Source organism: Notamacropus eugenii, chromosome 4, assembly GCF_028372415.1.
Source record: "Notamacropus eugenii isolate mMacEug1 chromosome 4, mMacEug1.pri_v2, whole genome shotgun sequence".
Classification (NCBI taxonomy): domain Eukaryota; kingdom Metazoa; phylum Chordata; class Mammalia; order Diprotodontia; family Macropodidae; genus Notamacropus; species Notamacropus eugenii.
In genome coordinates this window covers 70,889,710-70,912,648 of record NC_092875.1, presented here as the reverse complement: position 1 = coordinate 70,912,648, position 22,939 = coordinate 70,889,710, and the positions used below count along the sequence as shown (strand labels likewise).

Here is a 22,939-nt window from a genome sequence, read left to right as displayed (position 1 = left end):
AACAATCGAATAACAATAATGATGGGTAATATGGAATAGTAGAAAGAATACTGGGATGGTTTCAGGAGACATGGAATTTAGTTGGGTCTCTGCTACTTTTATTAGCTTTTTGACCATTGGCACATCAGTAAATTCTTTGATTTCCTCATCTGTAAAAGGAGAGATTTTGATTAGATGGAACTGTAAGTTGTCTTCCAGCTTCACAATCTATGATCTATACTCCAATTATGACAGCAGTTGCTATTTATTTACATGTTACTTATGGTTACAAAATGCTTTATATACATTAATTATCTCAAATGACTCGCAGAGAAACCTTGTGAAGTAGGTAGTATGATTATCTCCATTTTGTAGATGAGGAAACTAAGGATCAGAAAGGCAGTGTTTTGCCCAAGTTCCCAAAATAGTAAATGGCAGAGTTGGAGTCAAGACCAAGTCTCCCGTTTTCTGAACCATAGAATACACTCAGTCTTCGATTCAACCTCATTTTATTAGTTGCCTGTTATAGGCACTATGATAGAAACGAAGAAGATGGACAAGTCTAATTAAGATGCAGTCTCTGTCCAAACGGAAAGCAGATCACTTCTTCGGGACCAGATTTGGCTACTTTGCAGCGCTCAGTTCCAGTTTTGTTGTTGTCGTTTCTATTTACATTGCTGTAATACATTTACATAGTAATGATTTACATTGTTGTAGTTGTAGGTGGTGTTTTTCTGCTTCTGCTTACTTCATTTTGTGTTGGTTCATGTAAATAAATCTTCCCATTCTTTCCTATTTTCTTTTTACTTATTTTTATACATTGTTTCTTAGGATGCAGTGATATTCTCCACCTTCAGATACACAGTTGTTTAACCATTCCCAATCAATGAGCATCTGCTTTAAAAAACCTAAGTATTTATTAAACCCATGTTATGTGTCCAAACAGAGCTTATAATATTGCAAGAGAACATGGAGGAAAATGCTATAAGACAAACAAAAATCGATTACAACTATGCAGTAAATGTAATGTAGACTAGAATATGATAAAAACACATGTGACACTCAGACTACTGTGGAAGATTCCAAGTTGCTGGTGTGTTTGTTCTTCATTCTTGAAGAGGACCATGGCGTTAAGATGATGACATGACTTGCAGTTGACTTTTATTCAAGGAAGGGAAGATAATAATAGTAATAAAATAATAACATTTCTTTAGCACTTTAAGGTTTGCAAAATTTTCCTTAAAATTCTATGAGGGAAGTAGTATGACTGGGACTGAAGGGATCAGACAAAGCTTTTACGTAGGAGGGACTTTTAAGCTTAGTCCTGAAGTATGGGCAGGATCTCATTAAGAGAAATTTAGTAGTAATGAATTGTATCAATATAACCACCATGCCTAAATCCAGGAACAGATATGCAGATGCCTTGGATTTGTTTCCTTGTTCTTAGGGTAGCATTAAATCTGCTTCTGATTCATGAAACCTGGGGATTCATACTGTTGGCTAGCATGTTCTCTGGTCTCACAGTATCCTTTACTCTATAGACTCTATGAAGAAGAAATGTATTGGAGGCGAGTAGGAAAAGAACAGTTGTATTGGGAAGAACATCAACGCCGAATAGTGACTGATTGGAATCCACCTCCCCTTATGGGCAGATCAGTCATACCTGTTCCCTCACTATTGGTGAGTATTCATATTGCCTTCAGTTTGTATGACTTTTGCCTGCTATGACTTTTGTTATAGACTTAAGAAATAAAATTCTTTTATTTTTCTCTGAGATGGCTTCCTTGTTGTCTTTTTTTTGGTAATAAATAGGATATAGCCACAAATAGGCCTTATCTATCTTAGTGGATATTGTGTTTCTGACATGGTTATATATATTTTCACTTAATGATATTAACCTGTTGATTTCTTCAGTATCATTACCTTTCTTGGGAAATCTTTGTCATCTCTCTCCATTCTTGGGAATATGATTCTTACTAGATCTTCTTAGACTCATTTGTCTGTTCAGGTTGGGCCCCTGATGTTGAATAAGCATCTTAGATATTAGCCATCATGATGAGTCTTGGCTGAGGGGAAGAAGCCAAACCATTTGATTTTAAAATCTCTAGATAGGAAATGTAAGAGTATTGTCAATGGGGAATCAATTAGAAATCAAATCTGTGGTTTCTGCACTCATCAGGATTCCCCTAGAAGTGGATGGAAAGACAAAGATATAAAATTAGTTAATCAAAATTGTGAATTTTTTTCTTTTCCACTGTCTCTGTAAGCTAAAACCTTGCCTGTTAATGCTAATGGATTTTAACTCAGCCTGCTTCTGTCTCCTCTCTTTTTAAAGTAGTTAAATCAAACTTACTAAAATGGCTCCAGTTTGGTTTTGGCCAGGCTGCCTTTGACTTTCTTTTAATGCTGTTTGCAGTGCCTTTGTTGGTCCGATAATTTTGAAGTAGTAATAAGAGCTCTCATTTTATCCTTTTTCTCTCCTTGTCTCCTCACATTTCCCCTCTGTATTTGTTTAAGAATATGTCCTTCCCCCTGACAGGGTTCAAGGCGTCCTAACACATCTGATGACCGGCATATCATGTCCAAGCACTCTACTATTTATCCCACTGAAGCAGAGCTACAGGCCATCCAGAAAGTAGTTTCTCATTCAGAGCGAGCCCTGAAGCTGGTTTCAGATATCCTGGCAGAAGAAAGATCAGAACAAGATGAAGAGGGTGGTGAAAAAGGGTAATTTGAGGTCATGGAATGTAAGAGCTGGGAGGACCTTTAGAAAATAGGAAGAGTATCAGATCGTCTAGTCCATCCCTCTTCTCTCTCATGTTATAGATGAGAGAACACATCTAGAAGGAGTAAGTGACTTGCCCAGTGGTAGAATCCTAGATCTTCTGATTCTCAGTCCAGTGTTTTATTCTACTACTACACACACTTAATACCCATAATTTCTTTTGATTAGTGGTGGTTATTATAGAAAGGAGTTTCTTCACTTTAGTATTTCAAAGTCCATGCTTTCCACAGTGTATTTGGTTCCTCCATCAATACGGAGTTGTAGTAGAGGGTTTTTATGAGTTGCCGTGCTCAACCCACTGATGATTTAATGCCATACATTAAAACTCCAGAATAGTTAAACAATAAAACTCATCATTATAGAGTCTGCCCAATCAGAAGCAAGACTTAAACCAATATTTTTGAGCAGTATGTTGAGTTGTAAACATTTCAAGAAGAGATATACATTTCTGTGTTATAGAGATGGACAGAAATATGATGTATAGCTTATAAGCTGGAAGAGTCCTCAGAGGCCATTTTGACAGACTTCACATATAATTTAGTCTAATCCCCACAGTTTACAGATAAACTGAAACACATGTAAGTTATGTGATATGTGTGTGTGTGTGTGTGTATGGTCACACAACTGCAAGTGGCATAGATAGAACATGGACACAAGTGTTCTGACTTCAAGTCTGGGACTCTTCATCATCCCACACTGACTTTCACTACTATTTTCCATCTGCCTTCACTGTGTTTCACTAGTCCAGAGGAATTGTATTTTTGGTATTCCCAAATCAGTTTTGTTTTCCTAATTATGCTTCCATTTTAAATTTCTTTCAATTAATATTCAGTTACTCAGCAAGTATTTATTGCATGTTTAATACTACATGTAGAAATATACTCAATTATGCAAAATGATATCAAGCCTGTAAAAGCATATCTAATGTAATTTGTTTCTTGAATTTATGAGTATAATTGGAGAGGAAATTAACAGGAAATAGCAGTATACAATACACAACTTTTGTTAACTAAACACTAACATCATGCCTTACCACCAAGATGAGCATTTTGAATTTTCTTGTGGCTGCTTTTCAGAATCTCAGTATTGCTTTTTATATCCTCTCCTGTGATTATCTCCTTAACAGCAAAATAGATTCTCCATCAAGAGTACTGAAAGGTGTCATGCGAGTTGGGATTCTAGCAAAGGGCCTTCTCCTCCGAGGAGATAGGAATGTGCACCTTATCCTTCTGTCAGCTGAGAAGCCCACACTGTCCCTTCTCCAAAAAATCACTGAGCAGCTACCCAAGCAACTTTTGGTAAGGTCTCTTTTCATTTATTTCCCTTGTAGAAACATTCTAAAAATGTTCATTGATATATTTGGTTACACTACTATAATTCCCCAACATATCCCTCTTTTCCTCCCCTACCCAGAGAACGATCCCTTATAACAAAGGATAAAAAAGAAAGAGAAAAAATAATTCAGCAAAACTAACTGATCCATCAGTCAAGTCCCAAAGTATATGCAGCGCTCTGTGTACGTAGTGGTCTGCCTCTGCAGAGAAGGGAGGGAAGTCACGTTACTTATCTGGAGCCAAGCTTGGTCATTATGACTCTGCAGCGTTCAGCTTCAATTTTGTTGTATTTTTTTACATTGTTTCATTCATTGTGTATATTGTTTTTCTGGTTCTGCTGTCTTCACTCTGCTTTGATTCATGTAAATCTTTTCATGCTCCCCTATATTTTTCATACTCATCATTTCTTATGGTACAATAATATTCTACTGCATTTATGTGCCACAGTTTGCTTCACTATTCCCTAATCAATAAGCACCTACTTTTAAACAAATATTTATTAAAGCTATGCTATGAATCAAGTACTATGCTAGCCACTAGGGATATAAAAATAGGGAAAAAATACATGATTCTTACCTTTAAGGAACTTGCAATTTTTATATATAAGTCAGTGATAGAAGGTAGAATGTGAGAAAAAGAAAGGAGAGATTAAGAAAAAATGCTCTAAGAAAATTTGAAGTCTGTTTTCAACTGAGAGGTATCGGGAATACTTCATTGAGAGATGGCAACGGAGTTTGGCCTTGAAGAATGGAGAGTTTTAACAAATAGTGAAAAAAATAGAGTGGTGGTAACTCCCTTGAAGCCTTTATGATTTTCAGGGCCTTCCAGAAATAATGACCTACTGGAATAGCTTTCAAGATTTCAGGGTGAACATGCATTCCATGAAATTGGGCCCCTTAAACATCCAGTACAGAAAGCAGACATTTTAGGGAATACAAGTCAAGAGGAAGAATGTACTGATCTTAATAAGAGTAAGTAGTAAATGTAATGGCATAGTATAGATTTGAGTCCTTCTGTATCTATCCCACATCAATTCCCACCTTAATGAATTCACATATATGGGATTGAATCCCCTCTGAAGGAGGCACTTCCAAAAAACAAAGCAAAAGATCTGCAATCTTAATAGCAGATAATCTGGACATAGGATCTATCTTCCAGAATTATTACCTTATAAATGGGACATAGAATAAAGAAAAAACATTTGAGTGCTTTGGTCTTTGAATGGGACATAAGCTTTCAAAATAACGTTGCAGGGGAGAGGCATAAGGAAAAACTAATATAAATTAACACTTCTCAGAAAAGAGTTGCATAAATCAGTGTTACTCACTTTAAGAGAGTGGGATGTGTAGGGATGGAAGAGCACTGGACTAGTAAATGGAAAAGTAAAAATTTGGGAAATAGTAAAAAAAAGAGAAATTAATAATTAAAATAATCTCAAAGAATTTATGATAGGACGGTAATGGGAGGGAAAGTACATCTGGGAATAGTTGAGGATCAAATTAGTACAAGCAAACGTAATAGAAAATAATTGCTGACTTACAATAAGATTAAAGAGAACTAGAGGAAAATGCAAATATAACAGTTATAAACTTTAATGTGAATGCATTAAACTCTTAAATGAAAGAATGGATTAAAAAATAAAACCTAACAACCTACTGCACATAATAAGCATGTTTTAAAATACTGATTACCTGCCAGCTGATTGAGGCAGCTAGGTGGCTCAGTGGGTAGCATACTGGGCCCAGAGTCAGGAACACCTGAATGAAAATCTGGCCTCAGACACTAGCTACATGGTCCTGGGCAGGCCCTCTGCCTCCTTCAGTTTCCCCAATTGTAAAGTGGAGATAATAGTGCCTAACTCCCAGGGTTGTTGTGAGGGCCATATGGAATAATATTGATTGAGTTCTTAGCATAGTGTCTGACACAGAGTAAGCACTTCAATGTGTAATTTCTTCCTGCATTCCTTCTTTCCATCATTAATGAAGCCCTTGATTTATGGGCTAGGTGCTGTGCTAAGAGACTAAGACAAAAATATGTCTCTTATGAGGAGCTTATGTTCTTTTGAGGGAAACAATAGGTATATTAACAAGTCTGTGTAAAATAAACACAAAGTAAGTTTTTAGCTTGGAAGGGTGCTAACAGCTGCAAAAGATTGGAAAGTTTTAATACAAAAAGTGTTATTTAAGCAGTTTTGAAAGAAATAAATAATTTCTTGAGAGGCCGAGGAGTGGAGACTATGAATTCCAGGCAGAGGGAATTCCTAATGCAATGGCATGGAAGTAGGAGATAGAGTATCATGTGTGAAGACCTAAAAGAAAAGTAGTTTGACTAGACCAGAGAACGGTGAAAAGGAATAATATATTACACAATTGAAAAGGTAGGTTGAGAATATTTTAAAGGTCAGCCAAAGGAACTTTTATTTTATCTCAGAGTCAGTAAGGAGTCATTGGAGCTTGTTGAATAAGGGAAGGATATGGTCAGTCATGCAGTATAGGAAACTCAACTTTAGTAGCAATGTGGAGAATGAATTGGAGAGGGGAGAGACTTGAGACCATTTAGGAGGTAATTGCAGTAGACCAGCTAAGAGGTAATGAGAGCATGAGCTAGAGTGGTGACCATATGAATAGAGAAAAGAGAACAGACGTGTTAAGATGTTGTAGAGGTAAAAAGACAATACTGGAAATTAATTGGCTATGTAGGGTGAGGGAAAGATGAGTGAAGGTTAATGCTAAGGTTGTGAACCTAGGTAACTAGAATAATGGTGGTGCCCTGCACAGAAAGAGAAAGATGTTAAGGATTGGGAGGAAAGATAATGATCTACGCTTGGGATGTCTATGCAACATACATTTTGAAATCTCCAATAGGATATGTACTACCGCAACTTAGTAAAGAGAGTAGGGCTGGAGATATACATATATTTACATGCACATATATTAGGGGAGTGCTATGAATGATGGGGAACCAACAAAGGACAGCGAGAAGTGAGAAGCGAACAGAAAGAGAAGTGTCATGAAAACAGAGAAGGAGAGTATTCAGGACAAGGTCATCAACAAAGATAAGTGCTGCAGACAGGCTAAGAAGGATGGAAAATGCCAAAATTTAGAGATGGCTAACTTTACAGAAAGCAGTTTCAGTTGAGATAAAAATAACTAGAGTGAAATGCAGAGATAAATATATAGAGAGAGTGAAAACAAGGGACTAGAACAAAATTTATTTTTCATCAGGCAATTCAGTCAGTTGATTAATTAGTATTTATTAAGTACCAAGTATTTTGCTAAGTACTGAGGATACCACCCCCCCCAAAAAGGAAAAGAAATTAAAAACTATCCCTGCCTTCAAAAAAACTACATTCCTTTTTCTGTCTCCTTGCCTTTATTTTTTAATATTCTTTTAAAATTTTTTATTTAGCATTTTATTTTTCCCTAATTATGTATAAAAACAATTTTCAACATTCATTTTTATAACTGTGAGTTCCAAATTCTCCCTCCTTTCTCACTTGCCTCATTGAGAAGGCAAGAAATTCTATATAGGTTATATATGTGTAGTCATGCAAAACATTTCCATATTAGTCATGTTGTAAAAGAAAACATAGACCAAAAAAAACCTCAAGAAAAATAAAGTTGCTTCAATCTTTATTCGGACAGCATTAGTTCTTTGGGGATCGATTGCAGTTTTCATTGTAAGTCCTTCAGAGTTGTCTTGGATCACTGTATTGCTGAGGATAGTTAAGTCATTCACAGCTGATCATCTTACAGTATGGCTGTTACTTTAACAACTTATGTTCTAATAGGGGAGAGAACATGTACATAGGCACCTACAAGACAGATACAAAGTGGTCACAAGTTAAGTCTAGAGGGGAAGATACTCCCTCACCATCTTCCTTAGTTCAGGAGTATCAGAAAAGGCCTCTATAGATGTGGCATTTGATTCATCTTGAAGGAAACCAGTCATTTTTAGAGGTGGAGATGGACAGCAAGAACATTCATTCCATGCATTGGTTACTGTGCGAGCGACCAAGACAGGAGATAAAAGTATTGTGTAAGAGCAGTAGCAAATAGGATCAGAGTGTGTTTGGTGAAGTTTAATAGGTAAGAACATAAGGGGCCAGATTATGAAGAGCTTTAAATACTAAACAGAAGAGTTTATATTTACGTAATTCAAAAAAGCAGAAGTTGCCATAGAAGTCAAGAATATAAATGTATTGTGTCAAGAGAGATAAGCAGGAAAACTGCAATAAACAATGAAAGATTCAGGTGAATCTGTGAACTCATCTATATGTGTATTTTCTCTGTTGATGAAGATCACAACCCGTCCTATCCATGTCTACTCATAAAGCCACAACAGAATCACTCTTGTGCTAGAGGCCTTTATAACTTCTCTTGGCATTGTGAGGATTTATTAAGCACCTACTACTAAGGGTGTCGAGTATTGCCTTGCTTTTGTCGCAGTGAAACTCTCATATTTGTCAGAGTTGCTAAATGTGTAAAGGAAAAACATAATTGAATTGCAAAAAGACAGATAGTGACACATTATTTGTAGGAGATTCTGTTTCTGTTTCCGAACTAAAGAAATCTAAAAGATTAAAAATAGATTTTAATAGTTTTGGAAAAATTACATTTGAATAGCTTATGGTATCCTCTCAGCAATCATGTTAAATAATATACATATTATTAATATCGTAATAACTTTATAAAAAATCATGAGTCAGGGTAAAAATAAAACTTTTAAATAATAGTAGAAATAATAAACATAGCATTTACTGACCATAATGTATTAAAGTTGGTATTGGTACTGAGAATATCAGCAAATGATACAAGTCTAAATAAAAACTAAAGACATCTTGAATAAATGAGTCAAAAGGACAAATCATAGAAATAGTAAAGAACTGTTGCCAAGAATGATGACGAGACAACATACCAAAAATTTTTAATGTAACTTGAGAATTACAGAAAAAAAAATTATATCTCTGGAAGCATATATTACAAAATAGAAGAAATGATGTGTGATGAGTCATGTAATTAAAATCCAAAATCAAAAGAAGAATTCTTAAAGCTAAGGCAGAAAGAAAAATTTAAAATGAAGACCTAGAAGTGATAAGGAGAACTAAGCTTTTCAGGGCTAACAAAATCAGTAGACTATATTTAAAACTGAACTCATTATCTCTTCCCCTAAATCTACTCCTTTTCTTTGTTTTCCTATTTCTTTTAATTACACCACCATATTTTTAGTCATCTAGGTGCATAACTTAGAAATCGTCTCCCCCGACTGTGTCTAATCAGTTCCCATATCTTGCTGATTGTCTCCTCAGTATCTGTTTGCTTCCTTTCTCTGCACTTCATGATCTGCCTAGTTAAAACTCTTATTTTCTTTTATCTGGATTATTATCTGGATAGTAGCCTCCAAATTGTTCTCCTAACATAGCTGAGAGTGAATCTTTTCAGTCTCTTTACCTCTCTACTCTGCTCTCTGCACAGATACCAGATTGGTACTCTTAAAAAAAAAAAGTCTGTCCATATTACTTCCTTGCTGAAGAAACTTCAATGGCTCCCTACTTTCTTTAGAATAAAATATGTACTTCTCCATTTGGCATTAAGAATTTGGATCCAGCTTATCTTTGCAGACTAATTTTACTTTATTATTTTTTTTTATCACTCCATGTTATATAACCAAACTGGCTTATTTCTTTCTCCCTGTATACAGCATTCACTTTTCCACTCCTATGCTTTTGAGTGTCCCTTATATCTGAGATATTCTCCCTTTTTACTATCACCTCTTAGAACCTGCAGCTTCTTAAAGTCCTAGGTACCATCATCTTTGAGGCTTTTTCTGATTCCCCTAGTTTTGAGTTCCCTCACAAGGATGTATGATATATGCATACATGCACATATATATATGATAGATATTACCTATCACATATATGTGTTTGTATATGTCTGTATAACTAAATATATATGTATGTATTGTATATCTATATAGTATTCATTTGTAAATATGTCCTACAAGTAGACTGTAAGCTCTTTAATGGCAGGGACTGTTCCCCAGTGTCTGACATTTATTCAGCATTTAGTAAATACTAATCAATTATTAGCTAACTGGATCAAAAAATAAAAACCGGATTATCGAAGTAAAAAAGTAAAGTAAATTCACAGTGTATAGATAGGAAATAAAAAGTTGTCAGAAACTGCCAAAAAAATAAGCCAACAAACAAAAATCAGCAGCCTATCTACATAGCACTAATGAAATTCAAGAGAGAGTAATAGGAAGAGAAGTCCAATTCAGAATAACAACAAAATGTTTAACTTATCTTAAAGTGAATTTACCAAAGCAGTTTCTAGATATGTATAGATACAATTACAAAATTTCCTTAAAAAAATGATAGGGACCTCTTCTCTTTTTGTTCTATAGTATCTCACTTGGTGATTTCCTTAGCTCCTGTAAGTTCACTTATCATCTCTATGCACATTATCCCCTAGATCTGTAGATCCAGCCCTAGGCTCCCCCCTGAATAGTGGACACACATCATCTTGAACTGAAGGTTCCATAGGCACCTCAGACTCAGAAATAGAGGCAACTTCAGAAGTGTAGTGAGTGGAGAAGGCCATGGACTAGGATTCAGAAAGCCCTGGGTTCAAATTCCACCTTAGGCCCTCCTAGTAGAGTGACCTTGGGCAAGCCCCTTAACTTCTTTGTGCTTCAGTTTCCTCAGCTGAAAAATGAAGAGGATGGTTTCACCTTGACAAAGGTAACGAGAAAATAAAATGACAGATGCTTTAGGGGCTTTGGGAAAATGGGTGGTTTATGTACAGTTGTGGAGCTGTGAATTAGTACATCCTTTCTGGAAGGCAATTTGGAAATATTTTGAAAAAGTTACCAAACTGTGCATACCAAGTGAGGCCTGTACCCTAAAGAGATCAACAAAAGACAAAAATTGTGCATAAAAATATTTATAGTACCTCTTTTAGTAGTAGCAAAGATCTGGTTATCAAAGGGGTGCTCATCAGTTAGAGAATGATTGAGCAACTGATATATGAATGCTAGTGAATGCTACTTTGCCATAAGAAATGATAAAAGAAGTGTTTTCAGTGAAACTTGCAAAGATTTGTATGAACTGTTACAGAATGAAATGAGCAAAACCAGGGTAACAATAATGTTATAAAGACAAACAACTTTGAAAGCTTTAAAAATTCTTATCCCAATTGAACCATGACTCTAAAGGACCAGTGATGAAGCTTGTAACCCACCTCTTGACAGAGTGGACATATACCCAGGGTACACAAAGAAAATGTTTTTTTGGACGTGGACAATATAGGAATTTGTTTTTCTTGACTGCATTTCCTGTTAAAAGGGTTTTCTTTTCTTTTTTCCTCCTAATGATGGGAATGAAGAGGAAAAAAAAGGTTGTTAAGTGAAAAATATTGATGAAAAAGAAAATGAAGGGCTTGTACTTGATGGCCTCTGTAGTCTTTTCCTGCTTTAAATCTGTGATCCCATGTCCAAAATAGAACTCATTATCTTTCTTCCCAGACTCCTTATTATGGTTGAGGGTACATTATCTTCTCAGTCACTCAGGTTCACAGCCTTGGTATCAATCTTGGTTCCTCACTTTGGGAAGACCTCGGAAGAAAAGGAGAAAAGACTCTGTAAAGACTGGATCAGCTGGAGGAAAATGGTCTAAAATTTTCAATTGATAAAGTGCCAGTTTTGTAGAAATTCAGTGAAGTTTGTGGATCATGTTGCCTTTCAATAAGGTGTGTGCACTGACTTACAGAAGAGAAAAGCAACTCTGACTTATTATAGATGAAAAATTTTAGTTTGAATGGAAATAAAAAGGAATATACCTATTTCTCAGCTGTCTGTGACACCTTATATTAAAAACCTCACCAATAAATGCTGAAAAGCAGAAATTTTTTGTACCATAAGGCAATAAAATATATTTATCATGGGAATTTTGAAGCACAGATTAAAAATTAATTGGAAATTAAATAAACTAATCTTAAAGAATGTTCAGATCAAAGTACAAATCACAGAAACAGTAACTTGTTAAAGATAATGACAGCAATGAGACAACATACCAAAATGCAGCTAAGGCAATATGAGCAAGAACTTTAGTGATCTAAGGTCTTTTATAAGACTTGGAAATTATTATTGGACATTTTTAGATTATGCAGCTATTACTAATCTATTGGATGACATTACTTAAGCACATGTGTTTGAAAAAGCAAAAGGATAGGAAATACAAAATTACTTTAAAATCAGTGAAGCTTTTTGGAGACTGATAGATATACATGAACAAGTTTTCAAGGACTTGATCAGTTGCCTCACACATGCACTAATGTCAGCCTATACAGACCCATGCAATCCTTTTGCCCTGAATACGGATTCTGGGCTGGAGAATTTGGAAGGAGTCCTGTGCCAAGAGAATGTTGAGTACATGAAACCAGTTACGTTACCAATAGAGACTTGATTAACAGCAAGACACACATTACATCTGTAAGCTAGAGTTCCAGTCTTTGAAGTGAAAAGTAACTGGGAAATTCAAAGACTGTGTATGGAATAACTTCACGTGGACTGGCAACAATACACTGACATATTCTGACCTGTTTCAAGTTAGATCCCATCTGCCAGAGATGGGCAACAGCACTGGCCAACTATGAATTAAACATATTTTACTAACCAGGGAATACTAATGTTGGATGCAGATGTCCTGTCCCCAAAGTCTCATGATACTGAGCTGTGGTCATAGCTAAAGAAACAGTAATAGCTATATATGACACTATGGACTTAGATTATAAGGAAATGACAATACAATTGAAAGTTTTTAACTTTCATAACATACCAGCAGCTTACGTGAACCTTGCTGCATTAAAACACAACTTGTACCTTTCTGCCTATGGATGACTGACAAAGAGAAAAGATGACTGATATGGACTGTGCAATGATGTAAGTGGAGAAGTGAGACATTTATAGTGAAGTACTCAAGTGGTGGTCTATTGAAGGCACTTTTCTGTTGAGACAATGACAGAAATTGGACCTGAGTATTGGAGTGTGGTGCCAAAACATTGCTAATCTCGACTATGGTATCATGAAGCAGTTGGTGCTACCCAAATTACATTGCTCTGTGACTATAAAATCTTTACCTGAAGACTCAAAAAAGGACCCTAGAGCTAGTAATAAACCAGTTTTATTGGCCTGAAATGACTATAGATGCTACCAAGAAATGTGAGACATACTTGTATACAAAACACCAACTGATGCTGTATATTTGGAGAACATAAGTATTAGCAAACCTTTGTGTCCTATCTGCATTGATTACCTCTCTCTAGAGGGAGATAGCAAGGGCATAAATCATGGTGATGATTCAGGCATGCCCAGCAGGAACCAGAAAGCTTCCATGGTTGCTAAAATATTGTGGGAGAAGTATTTCTTAGTTGTATGAATTTCCTTACAAGATCCATTGGTTACTGTGCAAGGGACCAAGAGAGGAGATAAAAGTATTGCGTAAGAGCAGTAGCAAATAGGATCAGAGTGTGTTTGGTGAAGTTTAATAGGTAAGAAAATAAGGGACCAGATTATGAAGAGCTTTAAATGCTAAACAGAAGAGTTTATATTTATGTAATTCAAAAAAGCAGAAGTTGCAATTATGATTTCATATAAGTCAAGAATATAAATGCATTGTGTTGAGAGATAAGCAGGAAACTACAATAAACAATGAAATTTCTCAAATATTCAGGTGAATCTGTGAACTCATTTGAATGTGTATTTTCTCTGCTGGTGAAGATCACAACCCATCCTATCCATGTCTACTCATAAACCCACAACAGAGATTCACTCTTGTGCTAGGGGGCTTTATAACTTCTTTTGACATTGTGAGAATTTATTAAGCATCTACTACCAAGGGTGTCAAGTAATTGAAAGTATTCTGCTCTGAGATGTGCTAACTTTTGCTGGCATAAAAAAAGTCTTAGAATGACACCTTTCTGCTTTGGTAGGGACCCACAATCTGAACATTTCAGTTGCTCACTAATGAATAGGGACAATGAAACTAAACAAAAATCTTAGTGCTACCAATAAGTGACTTAACTATTACATGCATTCAACTCCACTAGGAATGATTTCACCAGCTTTACACCCTTTGGATATGATCCATGCCTACTTTTTAACTCATGTTTTGGTATCTGTGAAGCTGGAGAGACTGCAGACACTTACAGCCAGTATACTTTTGTTTGAGAGAGAAGATGAGGGAAGCCAGTTGTTGTTCAGGTATTTCAGTCAAGTCTGACTCTTCATGACACATTTACGATTTTTTTTTTGGTGGAGATGCTGGAGTGGTGTGCTATTTTCTTCTCCAACTCATTTTACAGATGAGGAAACTGAGGTTTAGGTTAAGTGACTTGCCTAGGGTCACTCAGCTAGTAAGTGTCCGAAGCCAGATTTGAACTCAGGAAGAAGAGTCATCCTGACTCTGGGCCTGGCACTCTACTGTGCCACCTATCTGCCCTGAAGGAAGTCTACCACCTCACTACAACTTCATTCCAGAAAAATGCTGAAAGAAATAAATAGTAGTATGATCTCCAAGTTTCCTATCAAGACATTCAAAAGGTGATAGAGTTTTGCTGAGAAGTCTTGGAGTATATCACATACAAGTCAGCTGACTGGTGGAAAGCTATTCCATAGCTTTTTGTGGAGAGACTGGGCAACTTAACTGTTTACAGAATAGCTCCTGACACTGGAGGAGGTGGGGAGAGGGACTTTAAAGACAATTCACCGCAATAGTTTATTGTCATTTGGTGGGTTAGTTGTACCCCCTAATGTCTGGATAGAAATTGACTCATCTCAGTAGGCTCTCTAGCTTCTTCTGTGTGAGGAATTACATCAGTGACTCTCTGCATATGCTTGTAAGGATTGAACTCATTGACAGGTCTCCCATTACACTCAGAAAACAGCATATTGAATCATATCAATAAATACATGATGATATCACTTGATGGATAAAAAAGATTTTTAAAAAATATATCATGTTTATTCATGTTAAAAACCCAAAAAATCATTGACAGAAGAGGATCTTTCTTTACAGTGATCAGAAGTATTTATCTAACAATCAAGATTTTAACATTGTTTGCAATAGAGAAACATGAGGAGCTTTGCCAGTAAGCATAAAGTTAACAATTTTCCTCCTAGCCGTGATTATGAGAAGAATTGAGATTATTAATAGCTTCAGTAAAGTAGCAGGATACAAAATAAAATCACACATACCCACACCAACACCCACATACCCAAATTAACATTTCTGTAGAGTACTAACAAAGCTAGGAGGAAATGATAGAAAAATTCCATTCAGAATAACAAGTAAATGCATAAAATATCTGGATATTAACTTACCAAGATACATTCTGGATTTGTATAATTTATAATATGCTTATATAATGTAACATTGTCATTTTGTATGTATTATATTAATTTTCCTTTATTTCTGTAAGAAATGCTTTGTAATCATATAATTACATTGTATAATATGATATTAAAGCATAGAAATAATGGAAAACTTAACTAGGTCATGTCAATATAATAAAAATGCTTCCTACATTAATTTATAGATTTAGTATTATAATAATCCAAATTACCAAATTAGATTTACTCATAAAATTATATAAAATAAGAACATTCATTTGGAGAAATAAAACAGCTAAATCTCAAGGGAACTAATGAAAAACAACGAGAATGGATGATATGTAGCATTATCAGATCTCAAATTTATATTATGAGGTATTAGTAATTAAAACTACTTGTTATGGTAAAAAAAAATTTTTAGTCTATAAATGGAACAGACTTGACCAGATCCAAAAGCAATTGAGTATAGCCCAGTGTTTCATAAATCCATTAAGTGAAACTACTGGGGGAAGGCATCTCTTCAGTAAAAATTGTTGGAAAAGCTGAAAAGGAACAGTAGTTTGGTTTAAAAATAAAAAGAGTTTAAGCCAGCATTTTATACCTTATTCCAAAAACATTCCAAATGAATATGCTGTCTAAATGTGGGGTCACATCAATAAAAAGCATTAGAGGAGAATGGAAGAATGTATCTTTCATAACTGTAGTGAGGAGGGAAATTCTTAACTAAACAAGGAGTAGAAGTGATCTTAAAGAGAAAATCTTTTCCTTTCAATTTATTGAATCGACCTTGTTCATTTTGATTAGGTAAAATTATTAAGCTTTTGCACAAATGAGATAATTGTGGCTAGAGAAGTGAAGTTATTTGAGTGGGAAAAATTTCAAATCTATCTGATAAAAGTTTGATATTAAACATTTTTGGAGAATTGACACAGAGAAGACCAAGAGCTATTATTACATAGGCAAGTGGTTAAAAGATATGAAGAAACAGTTTGCAAAGCAAGATGCAAATGGTCAATAGCCATATTAAAAGAAAAGTTCTAAATCACTAATTATAAAGGAATTCAAATTAAAACAAACTGTGAAGTTTCAACTTACACTCAACTCACTCAAATTAACAAAGATGATAAAAGATGGAAATAACCAATGTTGGAGGAGCTCTAAAAAGTTATATATAGTAGTACGTTGTTGGTGAAGCTATATATTAGTTGGTTCACCTGTTTGGGGACATAATTCAGACAAGATTCATTAGACTTTTCATACTCTATTGGGAATATACTTCAGAGAAATCAAATTAAGAAATAAAGTTTCCATATATATTATTATTAATATCACATTTAAGGATAGCAAAGGATTAAAACACCAAGTGGGTGTCCATTGATTAACAGTTGAACAAATTGTGATGTATGAATACATGTTGACATGTTTTGTACTGCAAGAAACTGTAAATGTGAAGAATTCAAAGAAGTTTATAAGGGCTTCTATTAAATGATACAGAAAGTAGAACGAAGAGACTAATACACATGACTATAATAATATAACTAAAAACATCATTAAAAGATAGCGGAGCTCAGATTAATTATGATGATCACTTGGTCCTTGAGAACAGAGAGTGAAATAAACATTTTGACAGAGAAAGAGACAGGTATGGAATGTTCCATGAACATCATATGTGGTCATTTTGTCAGTTGATATTACTTAATTGTTTTTCTTTATTATAGGTCAATCAGTGAACATTTATTAAGCACCTACAGTATGCCAATATTTTTGGTTAGAAATACAAAGAATGAGACTTATCCTTATATCACTGAATGCTTATTCTTATATCTTTATTCTAAAGAAGCTTACATATTAACAAGTGAGACCCTCTTTCTTTCCATATATGTGTACATATATATACACATACTTGCATACATACTCATATATAAAATATATACATGTACATATAACAGTATAAGTTTGTGTGTGTGATTGCTTATTTATGTATGGAGAGATTAAATATAAAGAGAATAAATATAAGGTAGTTAGAGAAGGGGGGCATTAGCAGTTGGGGGATCAGGAAAGGCTTCATGTAGAAGGTGAGGCTTGAACTCTTGAAGGAAGCAAAAGATTCTATGAACCAGAGGTGAGGAGGGAGTGCATTCCAGGCATTATAGATGCAATTCAAAGAAACAGACAGAAATGAATAGATGTGTGCTGAATAATGAGGGGGTCAGTTTGGATAGATCAGAGGGGGGAGGTGGCAAGGGGGTAGGGGTGGCACAGAATAATGTGTAAAGAAGCTGGAAAAGTAGACGAGTTAGGTTGGGAAGGACTTTCAAAGTTAATCAGTTGGTAGTCAAGATGGCAGAATAACAAGAAGTACAGCCCAAATCCCCTAATGCAGCTCCTCTCAGAACATCCATAAAACAAAGTTCTGAGCAGGAAATCCAGGGGAATCAGTGGAAAGATCAGAGAGACAGAAAGGTCTGCAGATCCTGGGGATGGGCTTTGGCCAGAGGTATCTTGTGGGGAACACTCTAGCATGAAGGAACTAAAAGAGGACCAAGGTAGTGTACCCGGGCAAGAAGAGGTCCTAGACCCATTCTGGAAGATCCCAATTTTGAACAGAATGCAAGAACAGGGACCACTTGGCACCTCTGGTTTACCATCCAATTCTGGGTCACAGATTGGGACCAGACTGAGGAGCTGAGGAGGACTGGTGCCCAGGGCTAGCACTGTAGGTTGTTTATTGAGTATGTAGTCTCCTTGGTTAAGTTATGCTTGGCTAAAAGTCCATGCATTCTTGAGTACTGTACTTCCCATACCACATCTCCTTGGTACTTGAATTATTATTTTTTTTTCTGGATGCTAGCAGTATTTTTTTCTTTGACCTCGAAGCTCTGGATGTTCCCTAGTCTGTGTACTGAGCCAGGAGCAAGTTCAGAAACAAACAGCAGCTATGTGACTGGTCACAGGAACAGATTGGAGTCTTAGTTCCAGGCTACATCTTAGTCTGAAACCTGCAGTGCAATAACCAAAGAAGGAATCCTAGGAGTCTGCAGGTCTAGTCACAGTAAACTTGTAGAACTTCCCAGGTGGCTAATAGTGACTGAATCCAGTAACTGTCTATTGGGGCTTCCCTCCAGAGGTAAGCCATAAAGAGTGTTGCACAGATCCAAATGAAGGTCAGCAAGTTGCAGAGCTGAGGCTAGGGGAGGCAGCTGTCAGATTTTGCTCTGGATCAGACTATGTTGTGAGCACTGAAAATTTGCAGATCTATAACCTGAGTTCTCCCTGAATTACTGAATAATACAACTCTCAAAACCTGAAGAAGCAGCAGAACTCAAGGACAAAAACTCAGCGCAGACGTTCCCCTCAGAAGTGAACAGGGTCTGGCGCTGACATAAAGTCTCAAGTCAGGAGTAGGCTAAAAGAATGAGCAAGGAAACAGATCGTTACCTCATAGAGAGCTATTATGGTGAGGCCCTGAGAGTGGTTCTGGGATGTTTAATGATCTTAAAAGTAGAGGAAGAACAATAGATTGTGGGGAGGGGTGAGAATTGAGAAAGGTATACAGGTAGAGGTCTATACAGACAAGGAGGAAGGACTAATGGGAGAATGGATGACACTTGAAGCTTACTCTCATCTGAACTGGCCAAAGGAGGAAAGAATACACACACAGACACAGAATTGGATATAGAAATACATTTCACTCAGGTAAATGGGGGAGTTGAAGGGAGGCTAGATTAAGGGAGAGATTAGTCTTAAGCAAAGCAGACTCTAAGGTAGATGAATTTCAAAGAGGAACTTGAAAGAATAAGAACCAATTACTGGTCCCTATGTAAGGGAAAAAGAAGAGGCAGAGGATGACCCCAAAACTGTAATACTCAGTGTAGGTGCGGAGCTCATTCCTCTCTCACCACCCTCTTCTTTTTCATAAAGGGAATGTGTGTGTGGTGGTAGAAAACAGAGATGGAAAAGTATAAAGTACAAAACCATGGAGATCACTGAATGCTTAAATACCTTTGGAAAAGGGAATGGCTTTGACAAGTAAAAATCAACCTTGATTGGTGAACAATTAATAAAGGGACAAAGGAATTCATCTCTACCCAGACCTCTGTGGTTGGTTTTCTCCTTCATTAGCTGGGTCACTCTAAACCACAGTTTGGGGCTGAAAAGACTTGCTGCTTTAGGGCTGGAATTCATCTAGATTAGTTTCTATTTACACTATAAAGAAAAGTATGACCTTCTAGTTGGGTGGAATCAGTGTACCTCTAGGATTAAGTCAATCTCATCCATCAGCCTAGTCCTGAGACTGGCTGAATGACCTACAAGGCTGGTCCCTGAATGAAGAAATAAAGAGGAAAAAACCCTTAATCTTAATTTAATAATTGGTTATCAGTGTAATAGAAAAATAATAACTTCTATCACAAGGAATCTACACTTTGCTTAAAAAAATACCATAAACAGTAAATTTGTAAAAATACTCAATATATACATAGCTGACATGGGATCTAAATACTTAAAAAGTTAAGTGAGTTACAGGGGAAAATAGTGAAATATATTAGTGGGAACTATAAATCTAAGCAAAAACAACAACAGCAAAAAAAGTGAAGGATCTGAATAGAATTTTAGAGAAGTTAGATATGACAGACATGGAGATTATTAAAATATGTACATATATACATGTGTATATGTATACATACATACATGCATAGGATACATATTGTGTTATACACACACACACACACACACGCACATACACGTATATCTACTTCAGTAACATAGCATTGTTACAAAAATTGACCAAGTATATCAGGTATAAAAATTTCAGAAATTCAGAGAAACAAATATTAAGTGCATTTGAGTGGATAATAGTATAATAAAATTTATATTTAGCAAAAGACTGCTGAAAAATGATTAAAAATTAATTGGATACTAAATAACTGTAGAAGGTGGGTTTGAACTGAATCTTGAAGGGAGAAAAGGATTCTTTGAATCAGAGGTAAGGAGGGAGTGCATTCTAGGCACTGGAAAGGTTAAGATGACAACAGTGAGACAAAATGTTAGAATTTTTGAGATAAAGCCAAAGCAGTACTCGGAAAAATTTATATCTCTAAATCCTTTAGTTAATAAAGAAAGAGCAGATCCATGAATTGAGCATAAAAAAAACCCAAACCAAACCTGGAAAACCAACAAATGAACCCTCCCCCCATTAAATACCCAAACAGAAGTTCTGAAAATCAAAGAAGAACAAAATTGAAAGAAAAAAACCCCTTCACATTAGTAAGTAAAACTTGGAGCTGTTTTTCTTGTGGGAATGGGGAACAAAAAATAGTAAATAGGCTTATAAAAAGAAAGAAAATGAAGCCAATATTGAAAATGAAACAGTGAATTCACAACTAATCAAGAAAAAATAAAAGAAATTATTAGGAACTATATTCTGCCCAATTAGATGCAATAAAACTGAAAAGTAAATGAAATAGAAGAATATTTACAGTACTGAAATGCCTGGATTAAAAGAACAAGAAATAGAAGACTTAACGTTCGTCTTAAAAAAAGAAATTGAACAAACCATAAATGAATGAACTGCCAAAGGAAAAATAAACACAAGATCGGATAGATTTACAAGTGAATTCTATGAAACATTTAAAGAACAATCGATTCCCATATTGTATAAACTGAAAAACTAGGAAAATAAGGGATCTTACCAGATTTCTTGAATGATACAAATATGGTCTTAAACCAAGGACAATCAAAATAGAGAAGGAAAACTATAGGACAATTTCCTGATGGATATTGATTCACTTATTTTAAGTAAAATATTAACAAAATGACTACAACGATATGACACAAAGATTATTTGTTATTACCAGATTGGCTTGATACCAAGAACCCTGTTTGTTCAAAATTTAGAAAATTATAAATAGAACAGATTGTATCAACAAGAAGAGCAGCAGAAAGGTCAGATCCTTGCATCTCTTGATGCCAAAAAGGATTTGATTTGATAAGATGCAGTAACCATTCTTGTTAAAAACAAACAAACCCCAAAACAACAGAAAGCGTGGAAATAAATAGAGCTTTCCTTACAATAAGTAGTATCTATCTAAAGCCAAGAACAAGCATTATCTGTAATAGGCATAAACTAGGGGCCTTTCCTGTAAAATCGAGCAGAAAAAGAATATTCATTATAACACTATTTAGTATAGTGCTAGAAATGATGACTATAGGAATAAGACAAGAAAAAAGAAACTGAAGAAAGAAACATAGGCAAATAGAAAAAAATTGTTTTTTTGCAGATTGTATGATAGTTTACTTAGAGAACCCTAGATAGTTAAAAACTAATTGAAACAATTAACGTCGGTTAAGATGCAGGGTATAAAATAAACTCACAGATATCATCAACAAGTCAGGGAATACTGGAGCAAACATTCTATTAGAAAAAAAACTTCTGAAAACTGGAAAGCAATTTGACAGAAGTCAGTATCTCATACTATACGCCTAGATAATCTCCAAGTGGGTATGTGACTTAGAAATAAGGGATATCTTATTTCCAGCAAGGAAGAAGTCACCATTCAGATGTATGTATAGGGGAATATTTCATGAGCAAACAAGAGATAGAGTCACAGAAGGGAAAATGAGAATTTTGATAACATAAAATTAAAGTTTTTGCACAGACAAAATCAATGAAACTAAAATTAGAAAAAAAGTTGGTAAATGGACAAAAATCTTTGCAGCAAGTTTCTCTGATAAGGGTCTCATGTTTAAGGTTTATAGGGAACTGATTCAAATTTTTAAGAATAAGAGTCATCACCAAAGGGTAAGAAATTATAAACAGTTTTCAAAGGAAAAAATCTAAACTATCAATAGCCTTATGAAAAATGCTCTAAATTACTGAGAAACGCAAATTAAAACAACTCTCAAGATCTGGCTCCTTCGCATTTCAGTGGCAAAGTTGACAAAAAAAAATGACAGATGTTAGAAGGGCTGTAAGAAAATGGGTATATTAATGCACTGGTGGTGGAGCTGTGAATTGGACCAGCCTTTCTGGAAAGCAGATTGCAACTATGCCCCCAAACTTGCTGAACTATGCATTTGGCCCAATGATACCACTACTAGGTCTATACCCCAAAGAGATCAAAGAAAGAGGAAAAGGGCATGTATATACCAAAATATTCATAGCAATTATGTTTATAGTGGCAAAGAATTGTAAACTTGAGGGGATGCCCATTAATTGGTTAACTGATGAATAAATTGTAGTATATTACTGTGAATGTAATACTATTATGCTATCAAAAATGATGCAGGAATTGGTTTCAGAGAAACCTGGAAAGACTTGTATGAATTGATATGAGTGAAGTGAGTAGAACAATTTATATAACAGCAGTATTGTAAAGACAACTTTGAAATTTTTAGGAACTCTGATCGATATAATAAACAACCACAATTAGCAAGAATTCATGATGAAATTGTC

General features: G+C 35.4%; 1 protein-coding gene across 6 annotated transcripts in view; it reads left to right on the top strand.

The window, feature by feature from the left end:
* ZFR2 (zinc finger RNA binding protein 2) overlaps positions 1-22,939 on the top strand; it is a 130,878-nt gene that overhangs the window by 71,833 nt on the left and 36,106 nt on the right. For 5 of the 6 annotated variants that reach the window (XM_072601775.1, XM_072601776.1, XM_072601777.1 and 2 more), the window contains 3 exons: positions 1,521-1,659; positions 2,519-2,706; positions 3,891-4,062. In XM_072601775.1, the coding sequence (XP_072457876.1) occupies positions 1,521-1,659; positions 2,519-2,706; positions 3,891-4,062 (499 nt within the window). Of the gene's footprint in view, positions 1-1,520; positions 1,660-2,518; positions 2,707-3,890; positions 4,063-11,659; positions 11,941-22,939 lie in introns of those variants that run through there. The other variant, XM_072601780.1, reaches the window with a different exon arrangement.